Below are 21,059 nucleotides of genomic sequence, written 5' to 3'. Positions count from 1 at the left end.
TTATTCCCCTCTATTACCCTTAACATTTCCACTGTATTGCTCCACGCAGCCTGTGCTTTCTTTTGCCTTTTCTCTGATCTTGTTGTAGGGGGAATTGATGATAAAACATACTAACTCCTATCATGTTACACATGGTTTTGTTGCATGATTGTAAAAATTAAAAGTGGAGTAATTTGTTAGTCATCCTGACCTGCTCTACTCGAATTGGCAGTCAATCAGAGGATTGCAATTGGTTATTTGGCCATTCTTCTGTTAGAGTGATCACATGCCAGAATATTAGACATCATGACATCTGTACAGGCTCCAGAGAGATTGGATTTTTGAACAATATTGGGAGTCCTGTAAACTTTTAATGGCTACCTACTGCCATTATTTTGAGCACAGCTTGAATTGGTCAGGAAGGAGTTAAATGCATTAATGGTCAGCTTGAGGGATTATTCCCACCTTAGACAATTATGGCATATCAACAGGACAGGCCAGATATATCTTATAAGATGTGGGTTCACTTTTGGGTACGCAACTATCATAATCCATTTTCATCTGCTTTCGCAGCATCCATAGAAGCAAATGGAGTTGGCTCTGCTTGCACAACAACCTATCAACTCAACGAAGCCATGAGGTGGAGGTTGAGGACCCCATTCTAGACATGGGACCTACATGTGTGAACCATTTATGACATCTGTGGATTTTGCCATAAATGTCTGCCATGGGAATTACTTTTTAAGGCTAGTAAGGCAAGCTTTGTATATTGTGTGCACTGGTTACAGGGACGGAACGCTGACTTTTAGCTGCACAAGAATACATCAGACTCTATAGAGCGCACAGACAAATGGCATGTACTCGGAGGGTGCTGCAGGAGTGAAAATAAGATGCAACACAGTCACACAAACAGTCAATAAGCATGCATGGAGGTTACATGTTGGAGCCATTGTTAAAGGTGTTATCTAGTGTTTTTTTTCCTCAGGGGTGTACTAATTTTCTGCCTCCTCACTTGTAAGGGCCACGTCTTCCAGAAGATTGACATTTCGGTCAGGCTGCCATGGCATGGCAAAGCCTTGGGCTCAAAGTGCGCTCTTTCCGATGCTGGTAGCAGAGGCTAGGTTGTATCTTCGGCATTGGAGGAGCAGACGGGCTCTGAAGCTGGCACAACCAGCAATCCATCATCGATCACAAGCTATGTAGCTGCAAGAGTGTGCTACTTGTCCTGGAGACCGGCCGCTGCAGAGGTGGCCGATAACTTAGTCAATGAACTGTAAACTAACAAACTAAAAATCGTTCTGTTCCTGAGAATGGACAGGATTTTTAACATGTAGATTGCTTTTACAAGTACTTTTCAACTTTAACCATTGTGCAATCATTAGATGACCCCTTTAAGCAATACAATCAATACTGACCATGTTGTTACAAGGCTGCAAATGGTGGATTTTTACTATGAAAACTTCAATAACTTACATTAAAGGGAATCGGTCAGAAGATTTTTGCTATTTAATCTGAGAACGACATGAAGTAGGGGCAGACACCATGATTCCAGTGATGTGTCACTTACTGGGCTGAGTGTTGTAGTTTCAATAAAATCAGTGCTTTGTCAGCAGGAGATTATCATTAGAAGACTAGTTGTCTCGTGCCATGTAGTCCTCCTGCTCTGTGTAACCACGTCCTCACCACTCGGTAACCGCTTTCTGTCAATGGACAGTATAAGTATCCACTTTTCTCAGCCCAATAATAATATAAATTAATTTCACCACTGTGACTAATATCCTTACATGTTTGCTGACTTTACATATTATATTACTGCATTCTTTGCATACTTTCAAGTCTTGAAATAAACAGAATGTATCACCTCAATCAACTTTAATTATTATTCTTTTCTTATCTTCTACTGTTTTTTAAAAAAATTCTTTTATTCTCTTTTCTGTGTATGATTGAGGCAGCTATCCTGCCTGCGCTTCTCATAATAACACTTAGAGATCTGTTTTACAGCAACTGAATGGACGATTGACTGCAATAGCCAGGATCTGATTATTAGGATCCTATAGGAGAGTTTTGTAGGCATGCTCTGTGATATGTGCAGAGGTGATTGTGCAGGGAGGGGGAAGGAAAGGAACTGTGACCATCACTTACCATTTTTGGATCCTGTGATATCTATAGTATACATAGGTGTTGCCATTTAATGTAATCCTGTCTGTGATGATAATGAGATGTCTGCTAAAAAGTAATCTCTGCAGTACAAGAAGTGACAAAGAGAGATAAATATGTACAATTCAGTATTTATATTTCAATAGAGTCATATGGGAAATTAAGTTACTATTTTTTACATACCTTATACTAAATTGAATAATAAGTCATTTATCTGATCAAGTATTGCCTTCTGGCTGATGCTAATTGAAGTCTTTATTATTTTTGCAGCTGCAGAAGACAAGAAACCTCCTTCTGAACAAATAGGTAGGTTTTAATTCTTTTTCAGAGGTTTCACATTTTTTGCACATTTTCGAAATCCCAATCTTTGGTCCTAAATGCGTTAATGTCAATTTTTAGATTATAAATTATCTAATATTTTGTTGATATTCGCATGGATGTAAATAGTGAATGGTGACTGTGACACCCATGTACATTAAAAGAAAAATAGGCTGGTACTGACCGAGAATCAATACCGTTTCCTGCCGATGCAGCCCATAGGCAAGGGCCTTCCGAGCCCAATGGAAGATGACTTTGTTGTTTTCTTTTTTGTTACAGAAAATGTGGAAGATTTGAAAGAAACTAGCGCAGGATCAAGTAAGAGTTCCTGTAGAATGAATGAACTACTGTATGAATGAATTAATGATTGTCTTAAAATCTCTAAAATAATATGGTTTTGGCTTTGATTAAAAAAAAAAAGTCTGTAAAATCTAAATAGAAAGTAGCAGCATCTCCTCTGTACTCTAATCGATATCTGGAGGGTCACTATTTTTTGTGCCTTTGCGTACGTTGTTTGCAGTAATATAGCCCCATGTATTTCTGAAAGGCACAAATGCTTTTAAACAGAAATGAGACAAAATTAATCGAGTTTTACAAAAAGTTAAACTTGCACTGAATCTAATTATTCTGTGATTCATGGTCTGATATTTTACTCATTTGAAAAGGGCTGGGAAAATGGTGAAAATAGAAAGAACATTACTCTCCTCTTGATTCCCCCTGTCCTGAAGCTGCAGGCCCCCATCTGCAGGTCCGCACAGCTTACTTCGGCCTCTTCCCTACATTTTGGTGGCAAATGTCATCTTCCGACTTCATCTTCACTCTGTTCCAGTGCTCACGACATTGAATAACCCTCTGATGTCAATACATTCCTTGTCCGAGGCGCTGAGCAGGCCACGGGCGACGCATTGTGCCATCAGTGGCCGCCTCTAAGTCAGAAGCCTCTGCGCAGAGTGAAGATGGAGGAAGGAGGACATTGTGTGCACTGGAAAAGTAACAAATAGGCCGATGATTATTATGCTCTGGAGTATAATACGACACTTTTTAGTCGCATCGTAAAATTCAAAGGTAATCAAATTTCCTGGCTTAATTCCGAGTGTTCTCTGCTTTGGACAATATATTTTCTTACCTTAAGATCAGGTGCAGACGACCATAATTTCAGTCGAGTTCGATCCATCAAAACATCGGATCAGACTCCGACCAAAGTTTTCCTATGTGGCAGTGCATAGAGTTTATCTGAAGAAAAAAATCTGCATGCCCAAGTTTATGATATTTGGATTGTACTTGGCCATGCAAGTCAGGGAGTCAATAGAAAGCATGAGACTGCACTCAGATGACATCAGAGTGCAGTCCGATTTCCACAGATTGACACAATAGAGATGGAGATTTTTTTTCTCCATCTTCTCCTCCTCATCCAAATTGGATCACACTATGATCACATTCTGATCACAAATCAGAGTGTTGTTTGCATAATCATCTCGATTCACTTGTATGAGTGACTCTGCGACCATCTGCACCTGCCCTGACAATAAGTAAGCTGATCACAGGTCATACCACTATCGGTGCCCCCAGCAATCAGCTGACATCTATGTGTAAACTTGATCACAAGTGTTCAATTTCTTTTCCGCAGCAGCATAGAAATGAAGCATTACTCAGTTCCTGTTAGTAACATTGAGCTGTTCACGTAATCCACAGACACGCTGAGGCCTTCAGCTTTGGGGTCGTTGCTTGTAGCTGCTCTCCGCTCTTGTTCTGGAGTGTCCGCGTATAACATAGATGATCCCTTGATTTTGAAGGGTCACATGCGATGGTTCCTTTCTTCTGTGGCAGAACTGCAGGGGAATGGACACTTGCTGCTGTGTTTTCTTCCAGGATTCAGCTGATTGCTGGGATATCGACAGCAGGACATCTTGTAATCAGCTTCTCTTTTGTTTACCGTTCTGAAGGAAGGAAAAAAAGGATATTCACAGTAGGCAACACCTTTAGGTTTCCTTTCCTTTTCATTTTTGGATTTCACTTGAGCCCCGAGTGCCATCCTGCACAGTGCTCACAAAACCCGTCAACTTGGAACTGTTGTGTAATGTATGGGCAACATGTTATAAAGCAAATTAAAAAAATGAACGGATTAATATATAGGTTTGTGCAAAAATATTCGTTATTAGTTGTATTTATTTGTTAAATTCCCAGCTCATTTTGGGCCTTGGATACCATCGAGGCGGCCTTAATACAAAATTAGCTGCCAATTATTGTTTAAGACCGCCCACTGGACTCCTACATTCAGACCCGGCAGAAATTTAAATGAATAAAATACAAGTTATATTGAATCTTTGCCAACAAAACGAAACTTCAATCTGTGATGTATTAGATGCCCTACTGAAAAAGTCAGAAAGTGAAAAATATAAGTATGTGACTGCTAATTGCCTCTTCTGAGAAAAAGAGGACTTAACTCTATAGCGCCACCTATTGGAAGTAGCGATCCTACAAGTCACAATCAACCCTTTAACGAGTCGTGCAATATGACTTAGGATTAAAGCCAAATCAGTATCTCAATTCGCAGACACGGTGTTTCGGGCTGTTGGCCCTCGTCAGTGCGAAGCATGAGAACTGATTTGGCTAGGTGAGAGGCTCTGGAGTGGGGTCTAAGGGGTATCGTTTCTCCTTATGGAGAGTGACATACCATCTCTGGCTTGTCAAGGTAAGGAGGCTTATTCGCCGTGCAATGCTCCTCTGGGATTTTAAATATTGCACGACTCGTTAAAGGGTTGATTGTGACTTGTAGGATCGCTACTTCCAATAGGTGGCGCTATAGAGTTAAGTCCTCTTTTTCTCAGAAGAGGCAATTTGCATAAGTATGTGACTGACACCTATTCTGGTAAATAATAAAAGCTGTTTAATAAAAATAAACTTTTAGCAATAATCTGGTTATGACGAATGTTTCTTATTGTGCTTTACCAACAGACACACAGGAAATGATTGAGGCTGGTCAAGATTCAGGTTCGTAAGAGATCCTTTATATTATACATATAATTCGATATTCTATAGCTAAAGCATAATGTTTCTACTTCTTGTCAAAACCTTTTAGCCTTGAACATTTATGATTTTGTCTGTTGTTGTTGACCTCCTGAGCATTACACACATTAAGTACTTATCTGCCATGTGTTCCCATATTGTCTCCTACACATACAAGCAGTAGCCAGAGTCCACTCACCTGTAAACACGCACCTTCTCATTGTTTGTCGCACGCGCCCACATAAAGGCCCAAAGTATGCTTCTGTATTCCGTACAGTGCCCACGTCACTCATAGCTACAACTATAGAAGGGCAGCTTCACCAAATTTTACAATTCAAACTCCATACATTATTAGATCGATCTCTTAGACCTGATGGGGCAGGGTTTTTTCTTTTAAAAGCTATATCACAATTATATTTGATCGTGTTTGAAAGTTTTTCCAGTTGATATTAAAATAACAGGAAAATGGACTTTCAAAATTCTTACCTTGATATCAGGATTGTATAGCCATTCCATCATGGATTTCATAGTAATTATACCAGTCTCATCAGATCTATCTGATAATGTATTCAGCTTCTATTGTGTAATCTGTACCCAATTCTATACCCCACACACACACACACACAGTAGGGAAACTAAGTATTTGATACACTGCAGGTTTTGCAAGTTTTCCCAACTACAAAGATTGGAGAGGTCTATAAATGTTATTGTAGGTACACTTCAACTGTGAGAGAGAATATAAAAGTAAAAAAACTCAGAAAATCACATTGTATGATTTTTGCATAATTAATTTGCCTTCTCACCAAGCTGCTTGCCTATTGTCCTGTAGCCCATCCCAGCCTTGTGCAGGTCTACAATTTTGTCTCTAGTGTCCTTAGACAGCTCTTTGGTCTTGTCCATGGTGGAGAGGTTGGAGTGTGATTAAGTGTGTGGACATGTGTCTAATTATACAGGTAACAAGTTCAAACAGGTGCAATTATGAGTGCAGAGTAGGAGGGCTTCTTAGAGAAAAACAGGTCTGTGAGAGACAGAATTCTTGCCGGCTGATAGTTGATCAAACACTTAATTCATAAGCGCACGCTTGTGCTATACCAGTTTTAGTGGTGTACATGGTGCCAAACTCATCTTTTCTGTGGCGTGTGCTATGCCAGAAATATCAGGGACTGGAGTAGTATTTCTGTCATATAAAAGGCTCCCATAATTTTTTACGAACTCTATGGGCGGCAGTGGCCACGTCACTGGTTTCCACCATCTCCCATTTCAACAGAGCTGATTCAATATGGCGGAAAACACTAACATTTGAAACATTTTTGCTCAACTCCCCATTGTGCAAAAATTTAGCAACTTTTCAAAGCTTTTACGCTTGCATTAGTAGCTTTGATGAATCAACCCCAAAGTGACCGTTTCTAACTTTCTGTTCTTGCACTAATCTCTATGATCAGAGGTTAATACAAGGACGTTAGGAAAGACAACCTACATATAATCTTCACCTCATCATGGCTTCCTAGCACAGTACGAGTACACATGATCGAAGCATTACATTTGGCAGAACGGAATATAAGGACAATGAAGTGAAGATGTCGAAGCGATACCGCAGGATTATGGTATAAAAGTCTATACTAAAGAAATCCCGCAACTGGCTGAGAAAGGACCCTGGCCGATGGGCAAGCTTGCTGTGCTTTATTTTCGAAGGAAAATCTGATGTTTGCCTGGAGGATCTGGAATTAATGGAAAACAGACATCAAGAAAACCAGTTGACTGTCAGAAAAAAAGGCTTTGAAACATAATACCTAAATAAAGTAGACTTGTATTGTGTCTGCTTCTGACAGCAGCCGGTGCTTAAGGATACACAATTTAGGAGCTCTTTGTTTAAAATGTAGGACAAATGTCGTCAAACCGCCAAGATGCAGGGCCGGAATTAAAGTACATAATGTAAAATTAATTTCTAAATTGAAAAGCTTAGTTCCGGCATTGATTGAACATGTCAAATTGATAGTTTAGTACCTGTTGGAACTGTCAGCGTTAATTGCAAAACAATTTTTCCCTTTACAAATGAGACTTTGATTTAAAACATAGATATATAACAATCAGAAACTGATATCTTGCACTTTTGGGTCTTTTCCATTGTAATTAAATGGAGCCTGCCATGCCCTCAAAAGCGATAACACGAAGATATAGTAATAATCTGCAGGTTAATTGCATTAGAAAGCTGTCCAGCCGCCTAACTGAAAGTGAGGCTACTGGGAGAACATTCATTTTATTCCTCCCTGGAGCCGCCGGCTTTGTCATTGGGGCTACGTCACCACTCCGTACACAGTGAGATGCAGCTGTAAGCACTTTGATTGACAGCTCACTGTACAGCGCATCTATGCAGAGCAAGCTGTTAATAAAAGTGCTGGGACATATAGCTGTGAGCGATGATTTGTAGCCACTCCGGTCACGACTCTATGACTGAAAGCTGGCAGCTCCCAGGTGGAATAAAGTTCATTTTCTCTCGGTAGCTGCACTTTCAGTGCGGCGGCTGAATGTCATTATAATGCTATTAACCTGCAGATTGACCCCATATCAGCAGGTTAGTAGCATTTTGGGACATAACAAGATCCCTTTAATGTTATACTTTGAAATACATAGGGGCACAATTTTATATGGCCTCCTCTACCGTTTTGCCAATATATCAGATATATCACAAAGACAATTAACAATAGAAATAATAAAGCGTCTCTGCTTTTATTAGCATTTTAGAGCCTCTTTCAGAGTTTTGTCAACCATTACAGTATACTTCATGGAAAGAATAAAGTAATCTGCACCACTATTCTTGACATCAAGATACAGGAATCCCAAACACCAGTAAACTCAAAAGTCACCAGTATCTATTCATAAATGGGTCCAACATACAGTAACCATCAAAATTCTTCAACCCCCATTGTAAATTAGGTTTATGAGCAAAATTTATAAACTTTCAGTTGTTTGCGATAAACCAGTGAAACAGGAACAATTATTATAACTCAACACAACTAAAATAAAAGGATTTTATTTGCAAACTGAACACAAAATTCCACTTTTAATGACTAGTGCAGTCTCAGAATTAACCAAGTCCTGCATGACTAGAGTGTCAAGTAGAGCCTCTTTGGCTGTTATGACCTACTGCAAATGTGTTACTTAAGACCCCAGTGTTTGGCAACGTTTCTCTAGAATCTTAGTCCATTACGCATAGCCTATTCCCCATCTGTAATGTCCTCCTGTTTACAAATATTCTTTGGTTTGCATGTTTCAATCGCCTTCTTCAAATTCTACCATAAATTTGCTATTTGGTTTAAGTCAGACAACTATGATGGCCTCTACAGAATCTTTTAAGACTCCTGAAATCAAGCCCTGGTAGACTATGAGTTATGCATGAAATCATTATCCTGCTGGAAGGACCAACGACACTTAAACGTCATCTTCCTCAAAAAAGGCAAGATTTCTTCTCCTAGAGTTCCCTGATTCTTGATTAAATCCATGCTTCCCTCCATATGCTGAATGTTTCCAATAGCAGTAGAAGAAAACCAGTGCCAGAGAATCACCAAGCCCTCACCCCATAGGCAGGGTGTTCTTTTTAGCACATGCTTAATTTCTCTTCATCCAGATGACAAGTACAGGGTGGGCCATGTATATGGATGCACCTAAATAAAATGGGAATGGTTGGTTATATCAGCTTCCTGTTTGTGGCACATTAGTATATGGGAGGGGGAACACTTTTCAAGATGGGTGGTGACCATGGCGGCCATTTTGAAGTCAGCCATTTTGGATCAACTTTACTTTTTCCAATGGGAAGAGGGTCATGTGACACATCAAACTTATTAAGAATTTCACAAGAAAATCAACGGTGTGCTTGGTTTTAATGTATCTTTATTCTTTCATGAGTTATTTACAAGTTTCTCTTTTTATAGCCATTGACATGTCACAGAGGGTAACACGTGAGGAGCAGATAGAAATTGTGTTGATGTCTGGTGAGCGTAGTAGCTGGGTCATTGCAGCAGATTTCAATGCAAGACACCCTACGTAGGAAAATTGTCACCATTCCCATTTGATTTAGGTGTATCCATATAAATGGCCCACCCAAAAAAGTTTGACTCATCACTGAACATAATGTTCTTTGTAAACTGAGGGTCCTGTTCCAATTTTTGTTTTGCCCATTCTGCAAATTCAGCGCTCTGATCTGGCATCAGGTGAACATCCATTCGGTGGATATTAGCCACTCACAAATGGCGCCCTTACAAAATCCAGCTGCTGCAGCATCTCGACGAGGATGACCCAGATCGGCACTCTGAATTTGCAGAATGGGCAAAAGAAAACTTGGAACAGGACCCTCAGTTTACACAGAACAAAGAACATTATGTTCAGTGATAAGGCAAATTTTACAGGAAATTTTTCATTATACATGAAATTAAAAAGTTACATTAAAACCAAGCACACCATTGTTTTTCTTGTGAAATTTTCAATAAGTTTGATGTGTCACATGAACCTCTTCCCATTGGAAAAAATAAAGTTGGATCCAAAATGGCTGACTTAAAAATGGCCACCATGGTCACCACCCATCTTGAAAAGTTTTCCCCCTCCCATATACTAATGTGACACAAACAGGAAGTTGATATCATCAACCATTCCCATATTATTTAGGTGTATCCATATAAATGGCCCACCCTGTATAATTCTTCCATAGGCTCCAATAGTTCTAGTTTACTTCATCACTTCACAAAACCAAATCCCAAAACTTCAGAGGCATATTTAAATGGCTTGCTGCATGTCGGAGCCAACTTTTTGGGTCTTTTGGTTCAGGAGAAGTTTACTACTTGATGTTCAGGCATGGAGACCTTCAGCATTTAAGATATACCTCACAGCGCAAACTAAAACCTCAGTGCCTGCTGCCACCAAATCTTGCAGCAGGTCTTTTGCAGTCACTAGAGCATTTTTGATATACTGTGTCCTCAGGAACCTGTTGGCAAAAAGTGAAGCTTCCTCTCCTTGCAATGTTCATGTGGTGCAGCCAGGGTTCCTTTATTTATTATGCTTGCTTATATAGCACTGTCATATTCTGTGGTGCTTTGCCGGCACTGTCATCACTGTCCTCGCTGGGGCTCACAATCTAAAGTCTCTATCAGTATATGTTTGGAGTGTGAGAGGAAACCATAGAAAACCCACATAAACACAGGGAGAATATACAAACTGCATTTTTGATGATGTCTTTGGTGGGATTTAAATTTTGGACTCCGCTTCTAACTTTATTTCTAGAAACATTCCATGCCTTTGCTATCTTTTTGTATAATTTTTCTGGTTTGTGCAATGTCAAGCCAAGAATATTAATGAAATGGGGTTTAACCCCTTCATGCCATGAGTGCTGCGGGAGCTGCGGTCCCGCAAACTGCTATATATATATATATATATATATATATATATATATATACAGTGCCTAAAAGTAGTATTCAACCCCCTGCAGATTTAGCAGGTATAATAAGATGCAAATAAGTTAGAGCCTTCAAACTTCAAACAAGAGCAGGATTTATTAACAGATGCATAAATCTTACAAACCAAAAAGTTTTGTTGCTCAGTTAAATTTTTATAAATTTTAAACATAAAAGTGTGGGTCAATAATTATTCAACCCCTAGGTTTAATATTTTGTGGAATAACCTTTGTTTGCAATTACAGCTAATAATCGTCTTTTATAAGACCTGATCAGGCCGGCACAGGTCTCTGGAGTTATCTTGGCCCACTCCTCCATGCAGATCTTCTCCAAGTTATCTAGGTTCTTTGGGTGTCTCATGTGGACTTTAATCTTGAGCTCCTTCCTCAAGTTTTCAATTGGGTTAAGGTCAGGAGACTGACTAGGCCACTGCAACACCTTGATTTTTTGCCTCTTGAACCAGGCCTTGGTTTTCTTGGCTGTGTGTTTTGGGTCGTTGTCTTGTTGGAAGATGAAATGACGACCCATCTTAAGATCCTTGATGGAGGAGCGGAGGTTCTTGGCCAAAATCTCCAGGTAGGCCGTGCTATCCATCTTCCCATGGATGCGGACCAGATGGCCAGGCCCCTTGGCTGAGAAACAGCCCCACAGCATGATGCTGCCACCACCATGCTTGACTGTAGGGATGGTATTCTTGGGGTCGTATGCAGTGCCATCCAGTCTCCAAACGTCACATGTGTGGTTGGCACCAAAGATCTCGATCTTGGTCTCATCAGACCAGAGAACCTTGAACCAGTCAGTCTCAGAGTCCTCCAAGTGATCATGAGCAAACTGTAGACGAGCCTTGACATGACGCTTTGAAAGTAAAGGTACCTTACGGGCTCGTCTGGAACGGAGACCATTGTGGTGGAGTACGTTACTTATGGTATTGACTGAAACCAATGTCCCCACTGCCATGAGATCTTCCCGGAGCTCCTTCCTTGTTGTCCTTGGGTTAGCCTTGACTCTTCAGACAAGCCTGGCCTCGGCACGGGAGGAAACTTTCAAAGGCTGTCCAGGCCGTGGAAGGCTAACAGTAGGTCCATAAGCCTTCCACTTCCGGATGATGCTCCCAACAGTGGAGACAGGTAGGCCCAACTCATTGGAAAGGGTTTTGTACCCCTTGCCAGCCTTGTGACCCTCCACGATCTTGTCTCTGATGGCCTTGGAATGCTCCTTTGTCTTTCCCATGTTGACCATGTTTGAGTGCTGTTCACAAGTTTGGGGAGGGTCTTAAATAGTCAGAAAAGGCTGGAAAAAGAGATAATTAATCCAAACATGTGAAGCTCATTGTTCTTTGTGCCTGAACTACTTCTTAATACTTTAGGGGAACCAAACAGAATTCTGGTGGGTTGAGGGGTTGAATAATAAATGACCCTCTGAAAAAACTTTTAAAAATTAAAAAAAAAAATAAACAAAGAAATAACATTCTTTTTTGCTGCAGTGCATTTCACACTTCCAGGCTGATCTACAGTCCAAATGTCACAATGCCAAGTTAATTCCAAATGTGTAAACCTGCTAAATCTGCAGGGGGTTGAATACTACTTGTAGGCACTGTATATATATATATATATATGGCGTGATGATCGCACGGGCTCACGCTCGGTGCCGCCGTGATCAAATGCAGTCTTCAGCTCTATGTAAGAGCTGACACCCTGCAGCAAACCCCATGATAGGCGCTAGTACCGATCGTGGGATTTGGTCTCCATGGTGACCACAGGTTGAGAGATGGCAGTGGGGTCACCCAGGGATTGTGGCCTATAAGGCACGCCTCCTCCCTGGATGAGAGACATTGATCTAATGCCCTGCAAAAGCATTGCAGAGTATTAGATCAGCGATCAGAGCATGGAAAGTTGATGTCCCATCCTAAAAAAAAAAAAAAAAAAAGAAGTGATTAATTGTAAATATATTATTTTAAATCACAAAATTAACAAAAAAAATGAAAACAAATTCAATACATACATTTATTTATGTAAAAACAAAAGTAAACAAAAACAATAAAGATATTTGGTATCGCCACGTTCAGAACAACGCGACCTATAAAACTGCCCCACTTACTAACCCCTTCAGTGAAAAAATAAATAAAAAACTAGGCAAAGAACTATGCTTTATCATCATACCGCCGAACAAAAAGTGGAATAAAACTAAATAAAAAAGATGAATGTAAATAAAAATATTTCTGAAAATGTCATCTTTTCTGCAAAAAACAAGCCTCCGTAGAGCTCTGTCAGCTTTTAAATACATAACTTCATCATATGGGCAGTCCAGAATTGTTTAAAGGCACAATAATCTTAGTGTATGTAAACTTTTGACTTTGCAGTAAGTAATAAAAATGCCTTAATACATTCTCTCTCTCATTATTCTGGCAATTGGCAAATATTAATAATTATGGTAATCCTAATTGACCTAAAACCGGAAAGGTTTATTCTGATTTCATGTCAGATATTGAGAAAAATATGCATATGTGTCTTTTTATATAGTGTATGTAAACTTCTGGTTTCAACTGTAAATGTGGTATCGCTGTAATCGTACTGACCCGAAAAATAAAGCTTCCTCATAAATTTTACCACACGCAGAACGGCATAAAAACACGAATCCTGAATAGCTGGTCTTTGGCCATTCTGCCTTCCAAAAATCAGAATATAAAGCTATCAAAAAATGTCATGTGCCTGAAAATGGTACCAACAAAAAAAGTCAACTCGTCCCACAAGAAAACAAGCTGTCACATGATTCCGTCAAGCAAAATATGGAAAAATTATAGCTATCGAAATATGGGGATGCACTAAATAGCATCTTTTAGTGTGTGACAGCAGCTAAACAGAAAAAAACTATATAAATCGGGTATCACTGTAATTGCACCAACCCAAAGGATAAAGCCGTCTAATCACTTGTACTGTACGAGGAACAGCGTAAAAAATAAACAAAACCAATTATTCACCTGCCGTTGACTTTTTCATTCTGCCTCCCAAAGATTAATCAGTAAATGCAACACACCTGAGGATCCCACAATGATCAATAATTCCAAGAGTTGGATAATAAAAAGTAAATAAAATATATACATTTTAATTACCAGGTGTACTGAAGGGAAGAAGTGGAAACCACTCAATTATAGACTAAAAGAGAATATCCCAAAGACATAGGACCAAAAAAATATATCGGACCACAAAAAATTCAAATAAAAATGCCTTTATTTATACAAATGGCAATTAGTAGTACTTAATATTAAAAACAAGTGCCTGTGCTCGGATAAACAATTTAATAAACAATGGATAAAATGAATACTGTATATTATTCTGATATATAAGTATGACAGACCAGGAGATGTAAAAATGAATCAACTAATCATATTATATGATCCAGGTATAAAATCCCATATTTAAAAATATATAAAAAAAATAGATCCAAAAATTCATGAATAAAGAGTGAAAGAGATAAATATAATAGTTACACATATAAGTACAATGTGTGTAAAGTCTCACCAGTATGGGAGAAAACAATTCAAAGTGTCATAGTACAATGCAATAAGCTGATAAAGATAAACAGTGTCAAAAAACAAAAAGTGCACAAATCGGATCAATACCCGTGGCATATACCTTTAAGGCCCATCAAATTCCCGTAACCGCGCACTCCCCGATGCGCATTTCAGAATTACTTGCTTCATCAGGGAGAAACCCAAAGATTGCAGTAGGGCTCGGTTCCCATCTATCCTATGCTCTATGCTAAACTCTTACACCGGAGTTTCTGTGTAAATCTTTGAAATACACCCAGCGGAAGATTCCCTGTAATGAGGCAGATGGAGGCACTGTGGATGCCACCTGGCCTATGATCCAGTGGTATCCATCTTTTTAGGTATGCATAAAAGCAGGATTCGCCACACTTTTGTACACTTCTGAAAAGATGAACAACATTGAACAGAGGCCAGACAGAGTCCATAGTAACTCTACTGCCTCATTATAGTGAATGGATCCCTCGGGAGTTTCATCTGAATCACGTCACTCAGAGATTTTGATGGAAACCCCTATATGTGTTCAGCGTAGAGCGCAAGATAATGTGATCCCAAAATGTTAACTAAAATGTTACCAATAAAAGCTTCAACTCATTCTACAAAAAAGCACATCCCCAATCAGGTCCGTAATCTGTTAACAGAAATATAGGGGACTTTCATGTTACTAGTAGTACAAAGGCTCTGGAAAAGCACTATGGCTCCTTACGCACCAAAAGGAATTGATCAAATGCTGTGCTACCAAATCCAAATGCCCTCTGCTTTCTGATCCCCACAGTTTGCCTAAATCAAATTTAGCGTCCACTTGTTTGGTACTTCTGTAGCAATGACAGCCCACCTAATTTACCGCTGCATGTCTCCAGAAGCATGAGCTGGGTACTACAACTTACTGAGCACTACAATGTACTGGTGACTATAGCTCACTGGGCACTACAATGGCAGTATGCAATTTTCACAACATCCGCTGCTGCTTGTTTCAGGAAAACTCTCATGGAGTCAAAATCATCACTACACTTAAACTCTAAGCATATAAACTATATATGGATAAACTCCCAAAAGCATATAATTTCCAAAATAAGGTTACTTGGATTCTGCTCTTCTAGCGCTTAGGGGCTCTGTATATAGAGTCCACAAACTGTTCTAGGAAAATCTACGCTCCAGGAGGCAAATAGCACTCCGTTCCTCCCAAGTCTCGCCGTGTTTTTAAATAGTACTGTATTGCCATATATGGGGTATTTCCACATTCAGCAGTAATTGTGGGACACATTTTGGTGCCATTTTTGCCCATTTCCCAGTGTGAAAATGTAAAATCTGGGGTTACAACAAACTTTTCGTGGTAAAAATGTTATATTTTTTTCTTTTTTTACTGCCCAATGGTATAAAATTCTGTGACTCACCTGTGGTGTCAATATGATCTCTGCACCCCTAGATAAATTGATTGAGAGGAGTAGTTTGCAAAATGGGATCACTTATGGGGAATTCTGCTGTTATGGCACCTCAGGTGCTCTACCAATGTGATATGGTACCTTCAAACCAGTCCAGAAACCTGGGATCACTTGTGGGGGGTTTCCACTGTTTAAGCACATCAGGCGCTCTCCAAACGCGACATGACACCCACAGAACTTTCCATCAATATCTGCATTGCAAAACTTCACTCCATCCTTTCTGAGCCATGCCGTAAGCCCAAACAGTATTTTCTTTTCTACTTATTGGGTATCGGCGTACTTGAGAACAATTGCACAACAAAATTGTATGGTGCATTTTCTCCTGTCACCCTTATGAAAATAAAAAATTAATTGCTGAAAGAAAATTTTTGTGTGAAAAATGTGTGTTTTTTTTTTATTTTCACGGCTCAACATTATAAACGTTTGTGAAGCACCTGGGGAGGGGTTCAATGTACTCAACACACATCTAGACAAGTTCCTTGGGGGGGTCTAAATTCCAAAATGAGGTCACTTGTGGGGGGTTTCCACTGTTTAGGCACATCAGGGGCTCTCCAAATGCAACATGGCGTCCGTAATAATTCCAGCAAGTTTTGCATTCAAAAAGTCAAATGGTGTTCCTTCCCTTCTGAGACGTGCCGTGCACCCACACAGTGGTTTTCCTCCACATATTCCATATTGGCGTACTCAGCAGAAATCGCACAACAAATTTTATGGTGCATTTTCTCCTGTTACCCTTGTGAGAAAAAAAATTGGAAAAATTGGGTGTAAAGTAAATTTTTTGTGAAAATAAAGTTAAATATTAATGTTTTTCATTCACATTCCATTAGTTCCGGTGTAGCATCTGAAGGGTTAATAAACTTCTTGAATGTGGTTTTGAGCACCTTGAGGGGTGCAGTTTTAGAATAGTGTTAATTTGGGGTACTCTGTCAAATAGGCACCTAAAGTCACTTCAAATGTGATGTGGTCCATAACAAAAAAAGAGGTTTTGTGAATTTTGTTGTAAAAATTAGAAATCGCTGTTCAATTTTTAAACCTTCTAACTTCCTAACAAAAAAAATAATGTTTCAAAAATTGTGCTGAAGTAGACATGTGGGAAATGTTATTTATTAACTATTTTGTGTGAAATAACTCTGATTTAAGGGCATAAAAATTTAAAGTTTGAAAATTTCTGATATTTTCTAGTGATGAGCGAATATACTCGTTAGGCTATGTGCACACTTTGCGGTGTGCTCTGCGGGTTTATCCCGCAGCGGAATTGATAAATCTGCAGGGCAAAACCGCTGCGGTTATCCCTGCAGATTTATCGCGGTTTGTTCCGCGGTTTCCGCTGCGGGATTACTCCTATACTATTGATGCTGCATATGCAGCAATATGCAGCATCAATAGTAATGATAAAAATAATAAAAATTGGTTATACTCACCCTCTGACGTCGCGATCTCCTCGGCGCTGCACTCAGCGGTCCGGTTTCAAAGCTGCTGTGCCGAGAAGGACCTTCGTGACGTCACGGTCATGTGACCGCTGCGTCATCACGGTCATGTGACCGCGACGTCACCACAGGTCCTGCTCGGCACAGCAACTCTGACCGGCCGGCCACGTGCAGCGCTGAGAGGTGAGTATAGCATCATTTTTTATTTTAATTCTTTTTATTTACACTATTCATGCTTCCCAGGGCCTGGAGGAGAGTCTCCTCTCCTCCACCCCGGGTAGCAACCGCACATTATCCGCTTACTTCCCGCAAAGTGGGCACAGCCCCATGCGGGAAGTAAGCGGTTCAATGCATTTCTATGGGTGCAGAATCGCTGCGATTCTGCACAAAGAAGTGACATGCTGCGGGTTTTAAACCGCTGCGTTTCTGCGCGGTTTTTCCCGCAGCATGTGCACAGCGGTTTGCGGTTTCCATAGGGTTTACATGTTAATGGAAACGCTATGGAAACTGCTGCGGACCCGCAGCATCAAAATCGCCGCGGATCCGCGGTAAAAACCGCGAAGTGTGAACATGGCCTTACTCGAGATTTCTCAAGCATGCTCGGGGGTCCTCAGAGTATTTTTTAGTGCTCGGAGATTTAGTTTTTATTGCCGCAGCAGAATGATTTACATCTGTTAGCCAGCATAAGTACATGTGGGGATTCCCTAGCAACCAGGCAACCCCCACATGTACAGTACTTATGCTGGCTATCAGATGTAAATCATTCAGCTGTGGCAAGAAAAACTAAATCTCCGAGCACTAAAAAATACTCTGAGGACCCCCGAGCATGCTCGAGAAATCTTGAGTAACGAGTATATTCGCTCATCACTAATATTTTCACAAATAAACACAAGTTGTAGCAAATAAATTTTACCACTATCATGAAGTACAATATGTCACGAGTAAACAGTCTCAGAATCAGTGGGATTCATTGAAGCGTTCCAGAGTTATTACCTCATAAAGTGACAGTGGACAAAATTGAAAAAATCGGCCTGTTCAGGAAGGTGAAAACAGGCTTCGGGGTGAAGTGGTTAAGCTAAGATGCTTTGGAAATGCCACCCGAAGCTGATGTCTGGCTATGCATCACGTTTGCAGCAGGTCATAACAGCCAAAGATGATCTATTAAATACTAAAGTGCTTGTCGTAGAGGGGTTGAATAATTCTGAGACTGAAATCGTTAGTAAAGTGTCATTTTGTGTTGAATTTGGAGAAACCACTTGTTAGATAAATTGTGTTAACCTTTTTATCTTGTTTTTGATTGATCAATTTTTTGCAAACCGTAAATTTTGCTAACAACCCAAATTTCGAAAAGGGTTAAAAAAAAGTTGATTGCAACTGTTATGTATTTGCATTATGATAAAAGAGTAAACCAAAATGCGTCATATTACAGTTCACAAGACACGTAGGCACGATATCTGTATGTTTTAATGTTATGTAGTAGAGAATTGTGTTTTCAATGGATTCCTGTTGCTGGATACCTATTTTCTGATGCCTGGTGTTATGTACTTTGGACCCATTTACAAACACATACTGATAAAAACTATTGAATATTAGCAATTGGACAAGAGGAGAGTGGATTTAACAGTGGAATGGACATTATAGGACCAAAAGCAAATTTTTGTCCAGATGACAAGCTGCTTTCTGTATACAATGAAAAAAAGCGTTATCAGTCACCCACTCAGTATCACAGCCAATACAGAGCTAAAATAGAGTGATGCACCCAGGGGAATAGATAAATGAATTAAATTAAATGATTTAGGAGAGAGATAGCTCTAACCAGTTCAGGATGCCCGCCGTCAGCTGTAGATACAGGTATGATATACTTATATGGCATAAGTCACTTTCAACAATGAAATTTCAAAACACATTTGAGCTGTAAACAGGAGTAAATCTAATGGCTCAATGGTTCGGAGCAATGAGTTCCAAAGGATGAGTTCAGAATGGTCGAAGTCTTGAAGAAGGGAGGGAGAGGACGTAATAAGAAAGCTGGTGAGCTGTGGATTATTGAGCGAATCAAGAATTTTAGTAGATTGATAGATGGAGATAAAATGCAAGAAGGTGCTGCATGGTGGAGGGCTACTGTCGTTAGAGAACTGTGTATTTAACTCTAGGAAAGAAGGGAAATGTAATAAGTGACAGACAACCTAACGTTTTTTAGGTTGTGGAATAAAAGTCTTCATTAATTAAAATATGGTCCATTTGCTCAAGATCCACAAACTCTGTTTGATGTTCGTTACAACAGAGTCAGAGGCTGAGGTCTCCTTTGATCTTCACCCATTGACTGTGAAGGAAGATTTGATCTTTCCTTCTGGAGGATTGCCAGGTTGCATTCACCAAATTAAACTGTTTTACAGTGATATCATTCATGGAGCCATGGCACAGAGAAGAGGGGTCATCACAAAGGCAAACATGAGACAAGAGTGTGGACAAAAATGAAGACAAGGTCAATACTGGAAGTGGAGAAAATTGTAACAGGAGAATAGTTGGAAACAAGGCTGAGGTCAGGATCAGTAATCAGTAGAAGAATTTGGAAAAAAGAGTAAAATTAGGCTAAACCTCAAACAACAGTCAAGGCTTGGCAGTATATTTAGCACTTAAAATGGCTGACTTGACTTCATGATCAGGTGCCTGCTGTCTCAGCAACTTAACACCAAAATAGATCTAAATCAGCAAAGCTGTGGCACAAACAAGCAAGGCCAAAGCTAAGACCAGAAACTGGAGCCGAAGAGGAAAAAACATCTAATTTCTGAGCAAGAGGGTGTGGCCAGGAGCTCAACGTTGGACCCGGGCAAATTAAGTAGCGCTGTCGTACCGTCTGATTATAATGCGTTTCCTGTCGCCATACTCCCTAAGATTATAGGTTAGAGACTGAGCTAAAAGGCGCTGCTTCTTAAACAAAGAGAGGCAGACATATTTCCTACACAAAGAATGGAAGTGATATGGATTTATGATCTAAAGTGTTGAAGAAGTGCTGGTAACTTCAGTAGCGTGGTTATGAATATAGATCTGCCCCGAAAGTAATACTGCATTGATTGACTAAGCTTGAATTAAATTAGAAATTTATGACATAAACATCCAGCATTTGTGTTTATTTTTTAGTCAATGAATCTTGTGCCGAGACAGACAGTGGAGAAGGATTCACACCAGAAATTACCAGCTGTAACAAAGATTCAGGTCAGTTGATTTGTGTATTCTGTTAATAGAAAATATGTTGTTTTACAGGTTGTCATGTGATTGATTGATTTATATTATTATCATATGGATGTGGGTGATTGCAGTCTCTGCAGAGCTGCAGAATATGAAAGAAAAAGCAAATAAGTTGAATAAAGTAATACATCCAGACATCAGAGTTTTAAGAAGCATATTGTGGAACATTTCTTGGAAACCATTTCCTGTAGTTTGGAGGCATTTTATACAGTTTAAAAATGTTACATTTAAGAGTAGTGGGAATCTACGTCATTATTAAGGGCGGGTGCACAGAGCAAGTTGCAAAATGTAATATGGCGCCAATATAATTCTATGGACCCTTACTGTACTTCTGTTTGCCCCTAATTTCATACATAGACACAAGGAGGTTTATTCTGTCAGGTTTAAAAAAAAATGGTGGTATATTCCAGTGGCTAAAATGTATTTGAAGCACTGCTTCTAGAGAGAATATCTCCATATGTACAGGTGTAGCAAATGTTAACTTGAGTTAATGATATCA

The 21,059-nt window shown here is 39.7% G+C and overlaps 1 protein-coding gene across 1 annotated transcript in view; it reads left to right on the top strand.

Annotated features, from left to right (window-relative positions):
• MACROD2 (mono-ADP ribosylhydrolase 2) overlaps positions 1-21,059 on the top strand; it is a 2,853,334-nt gene that overhangs the window by 2,673,974 nt on the left and 158,301 nt on the right. The window contains exons 13-16 of the mRNA XM_077282574.1: positions 2,407-2,442; positions 2,734-2,772; positions 5,410-5,445; positions 20,453-20,527. Coding sequence (XP_077138689.1) covers positions 2,407-2,442; positions 2,734-2,772; positions 5,410-5,445; positions 20,453-20,527 — 186 coding nt within the window. The remainder of the gene's footprint in view (positions 1-2,406; positions 2,443-2,733; positions 2,773-5,409; positions 5,446-20,452; positions 20,528-21,059) is intronic.

This window comes from Ranitomeya variabilis, chromosome 2 (assembly GCF_051348905.1).
Source record: "Ranitomeya variabilis isolate aRanVar5 chromosome 2, aRanVar5.hap1, whole genome shotgun sequence".
NCBI lineage: Eukaryota > Metazoa > Chordata > Amphibia > Anura > Dendrobatidae > Ranitomeya > Ranitomeya variabilis.
Note: the sequence above shows the minus strand (reverse complement) of the source record. Positions and strands in the feature narration are given on the sequence as shown.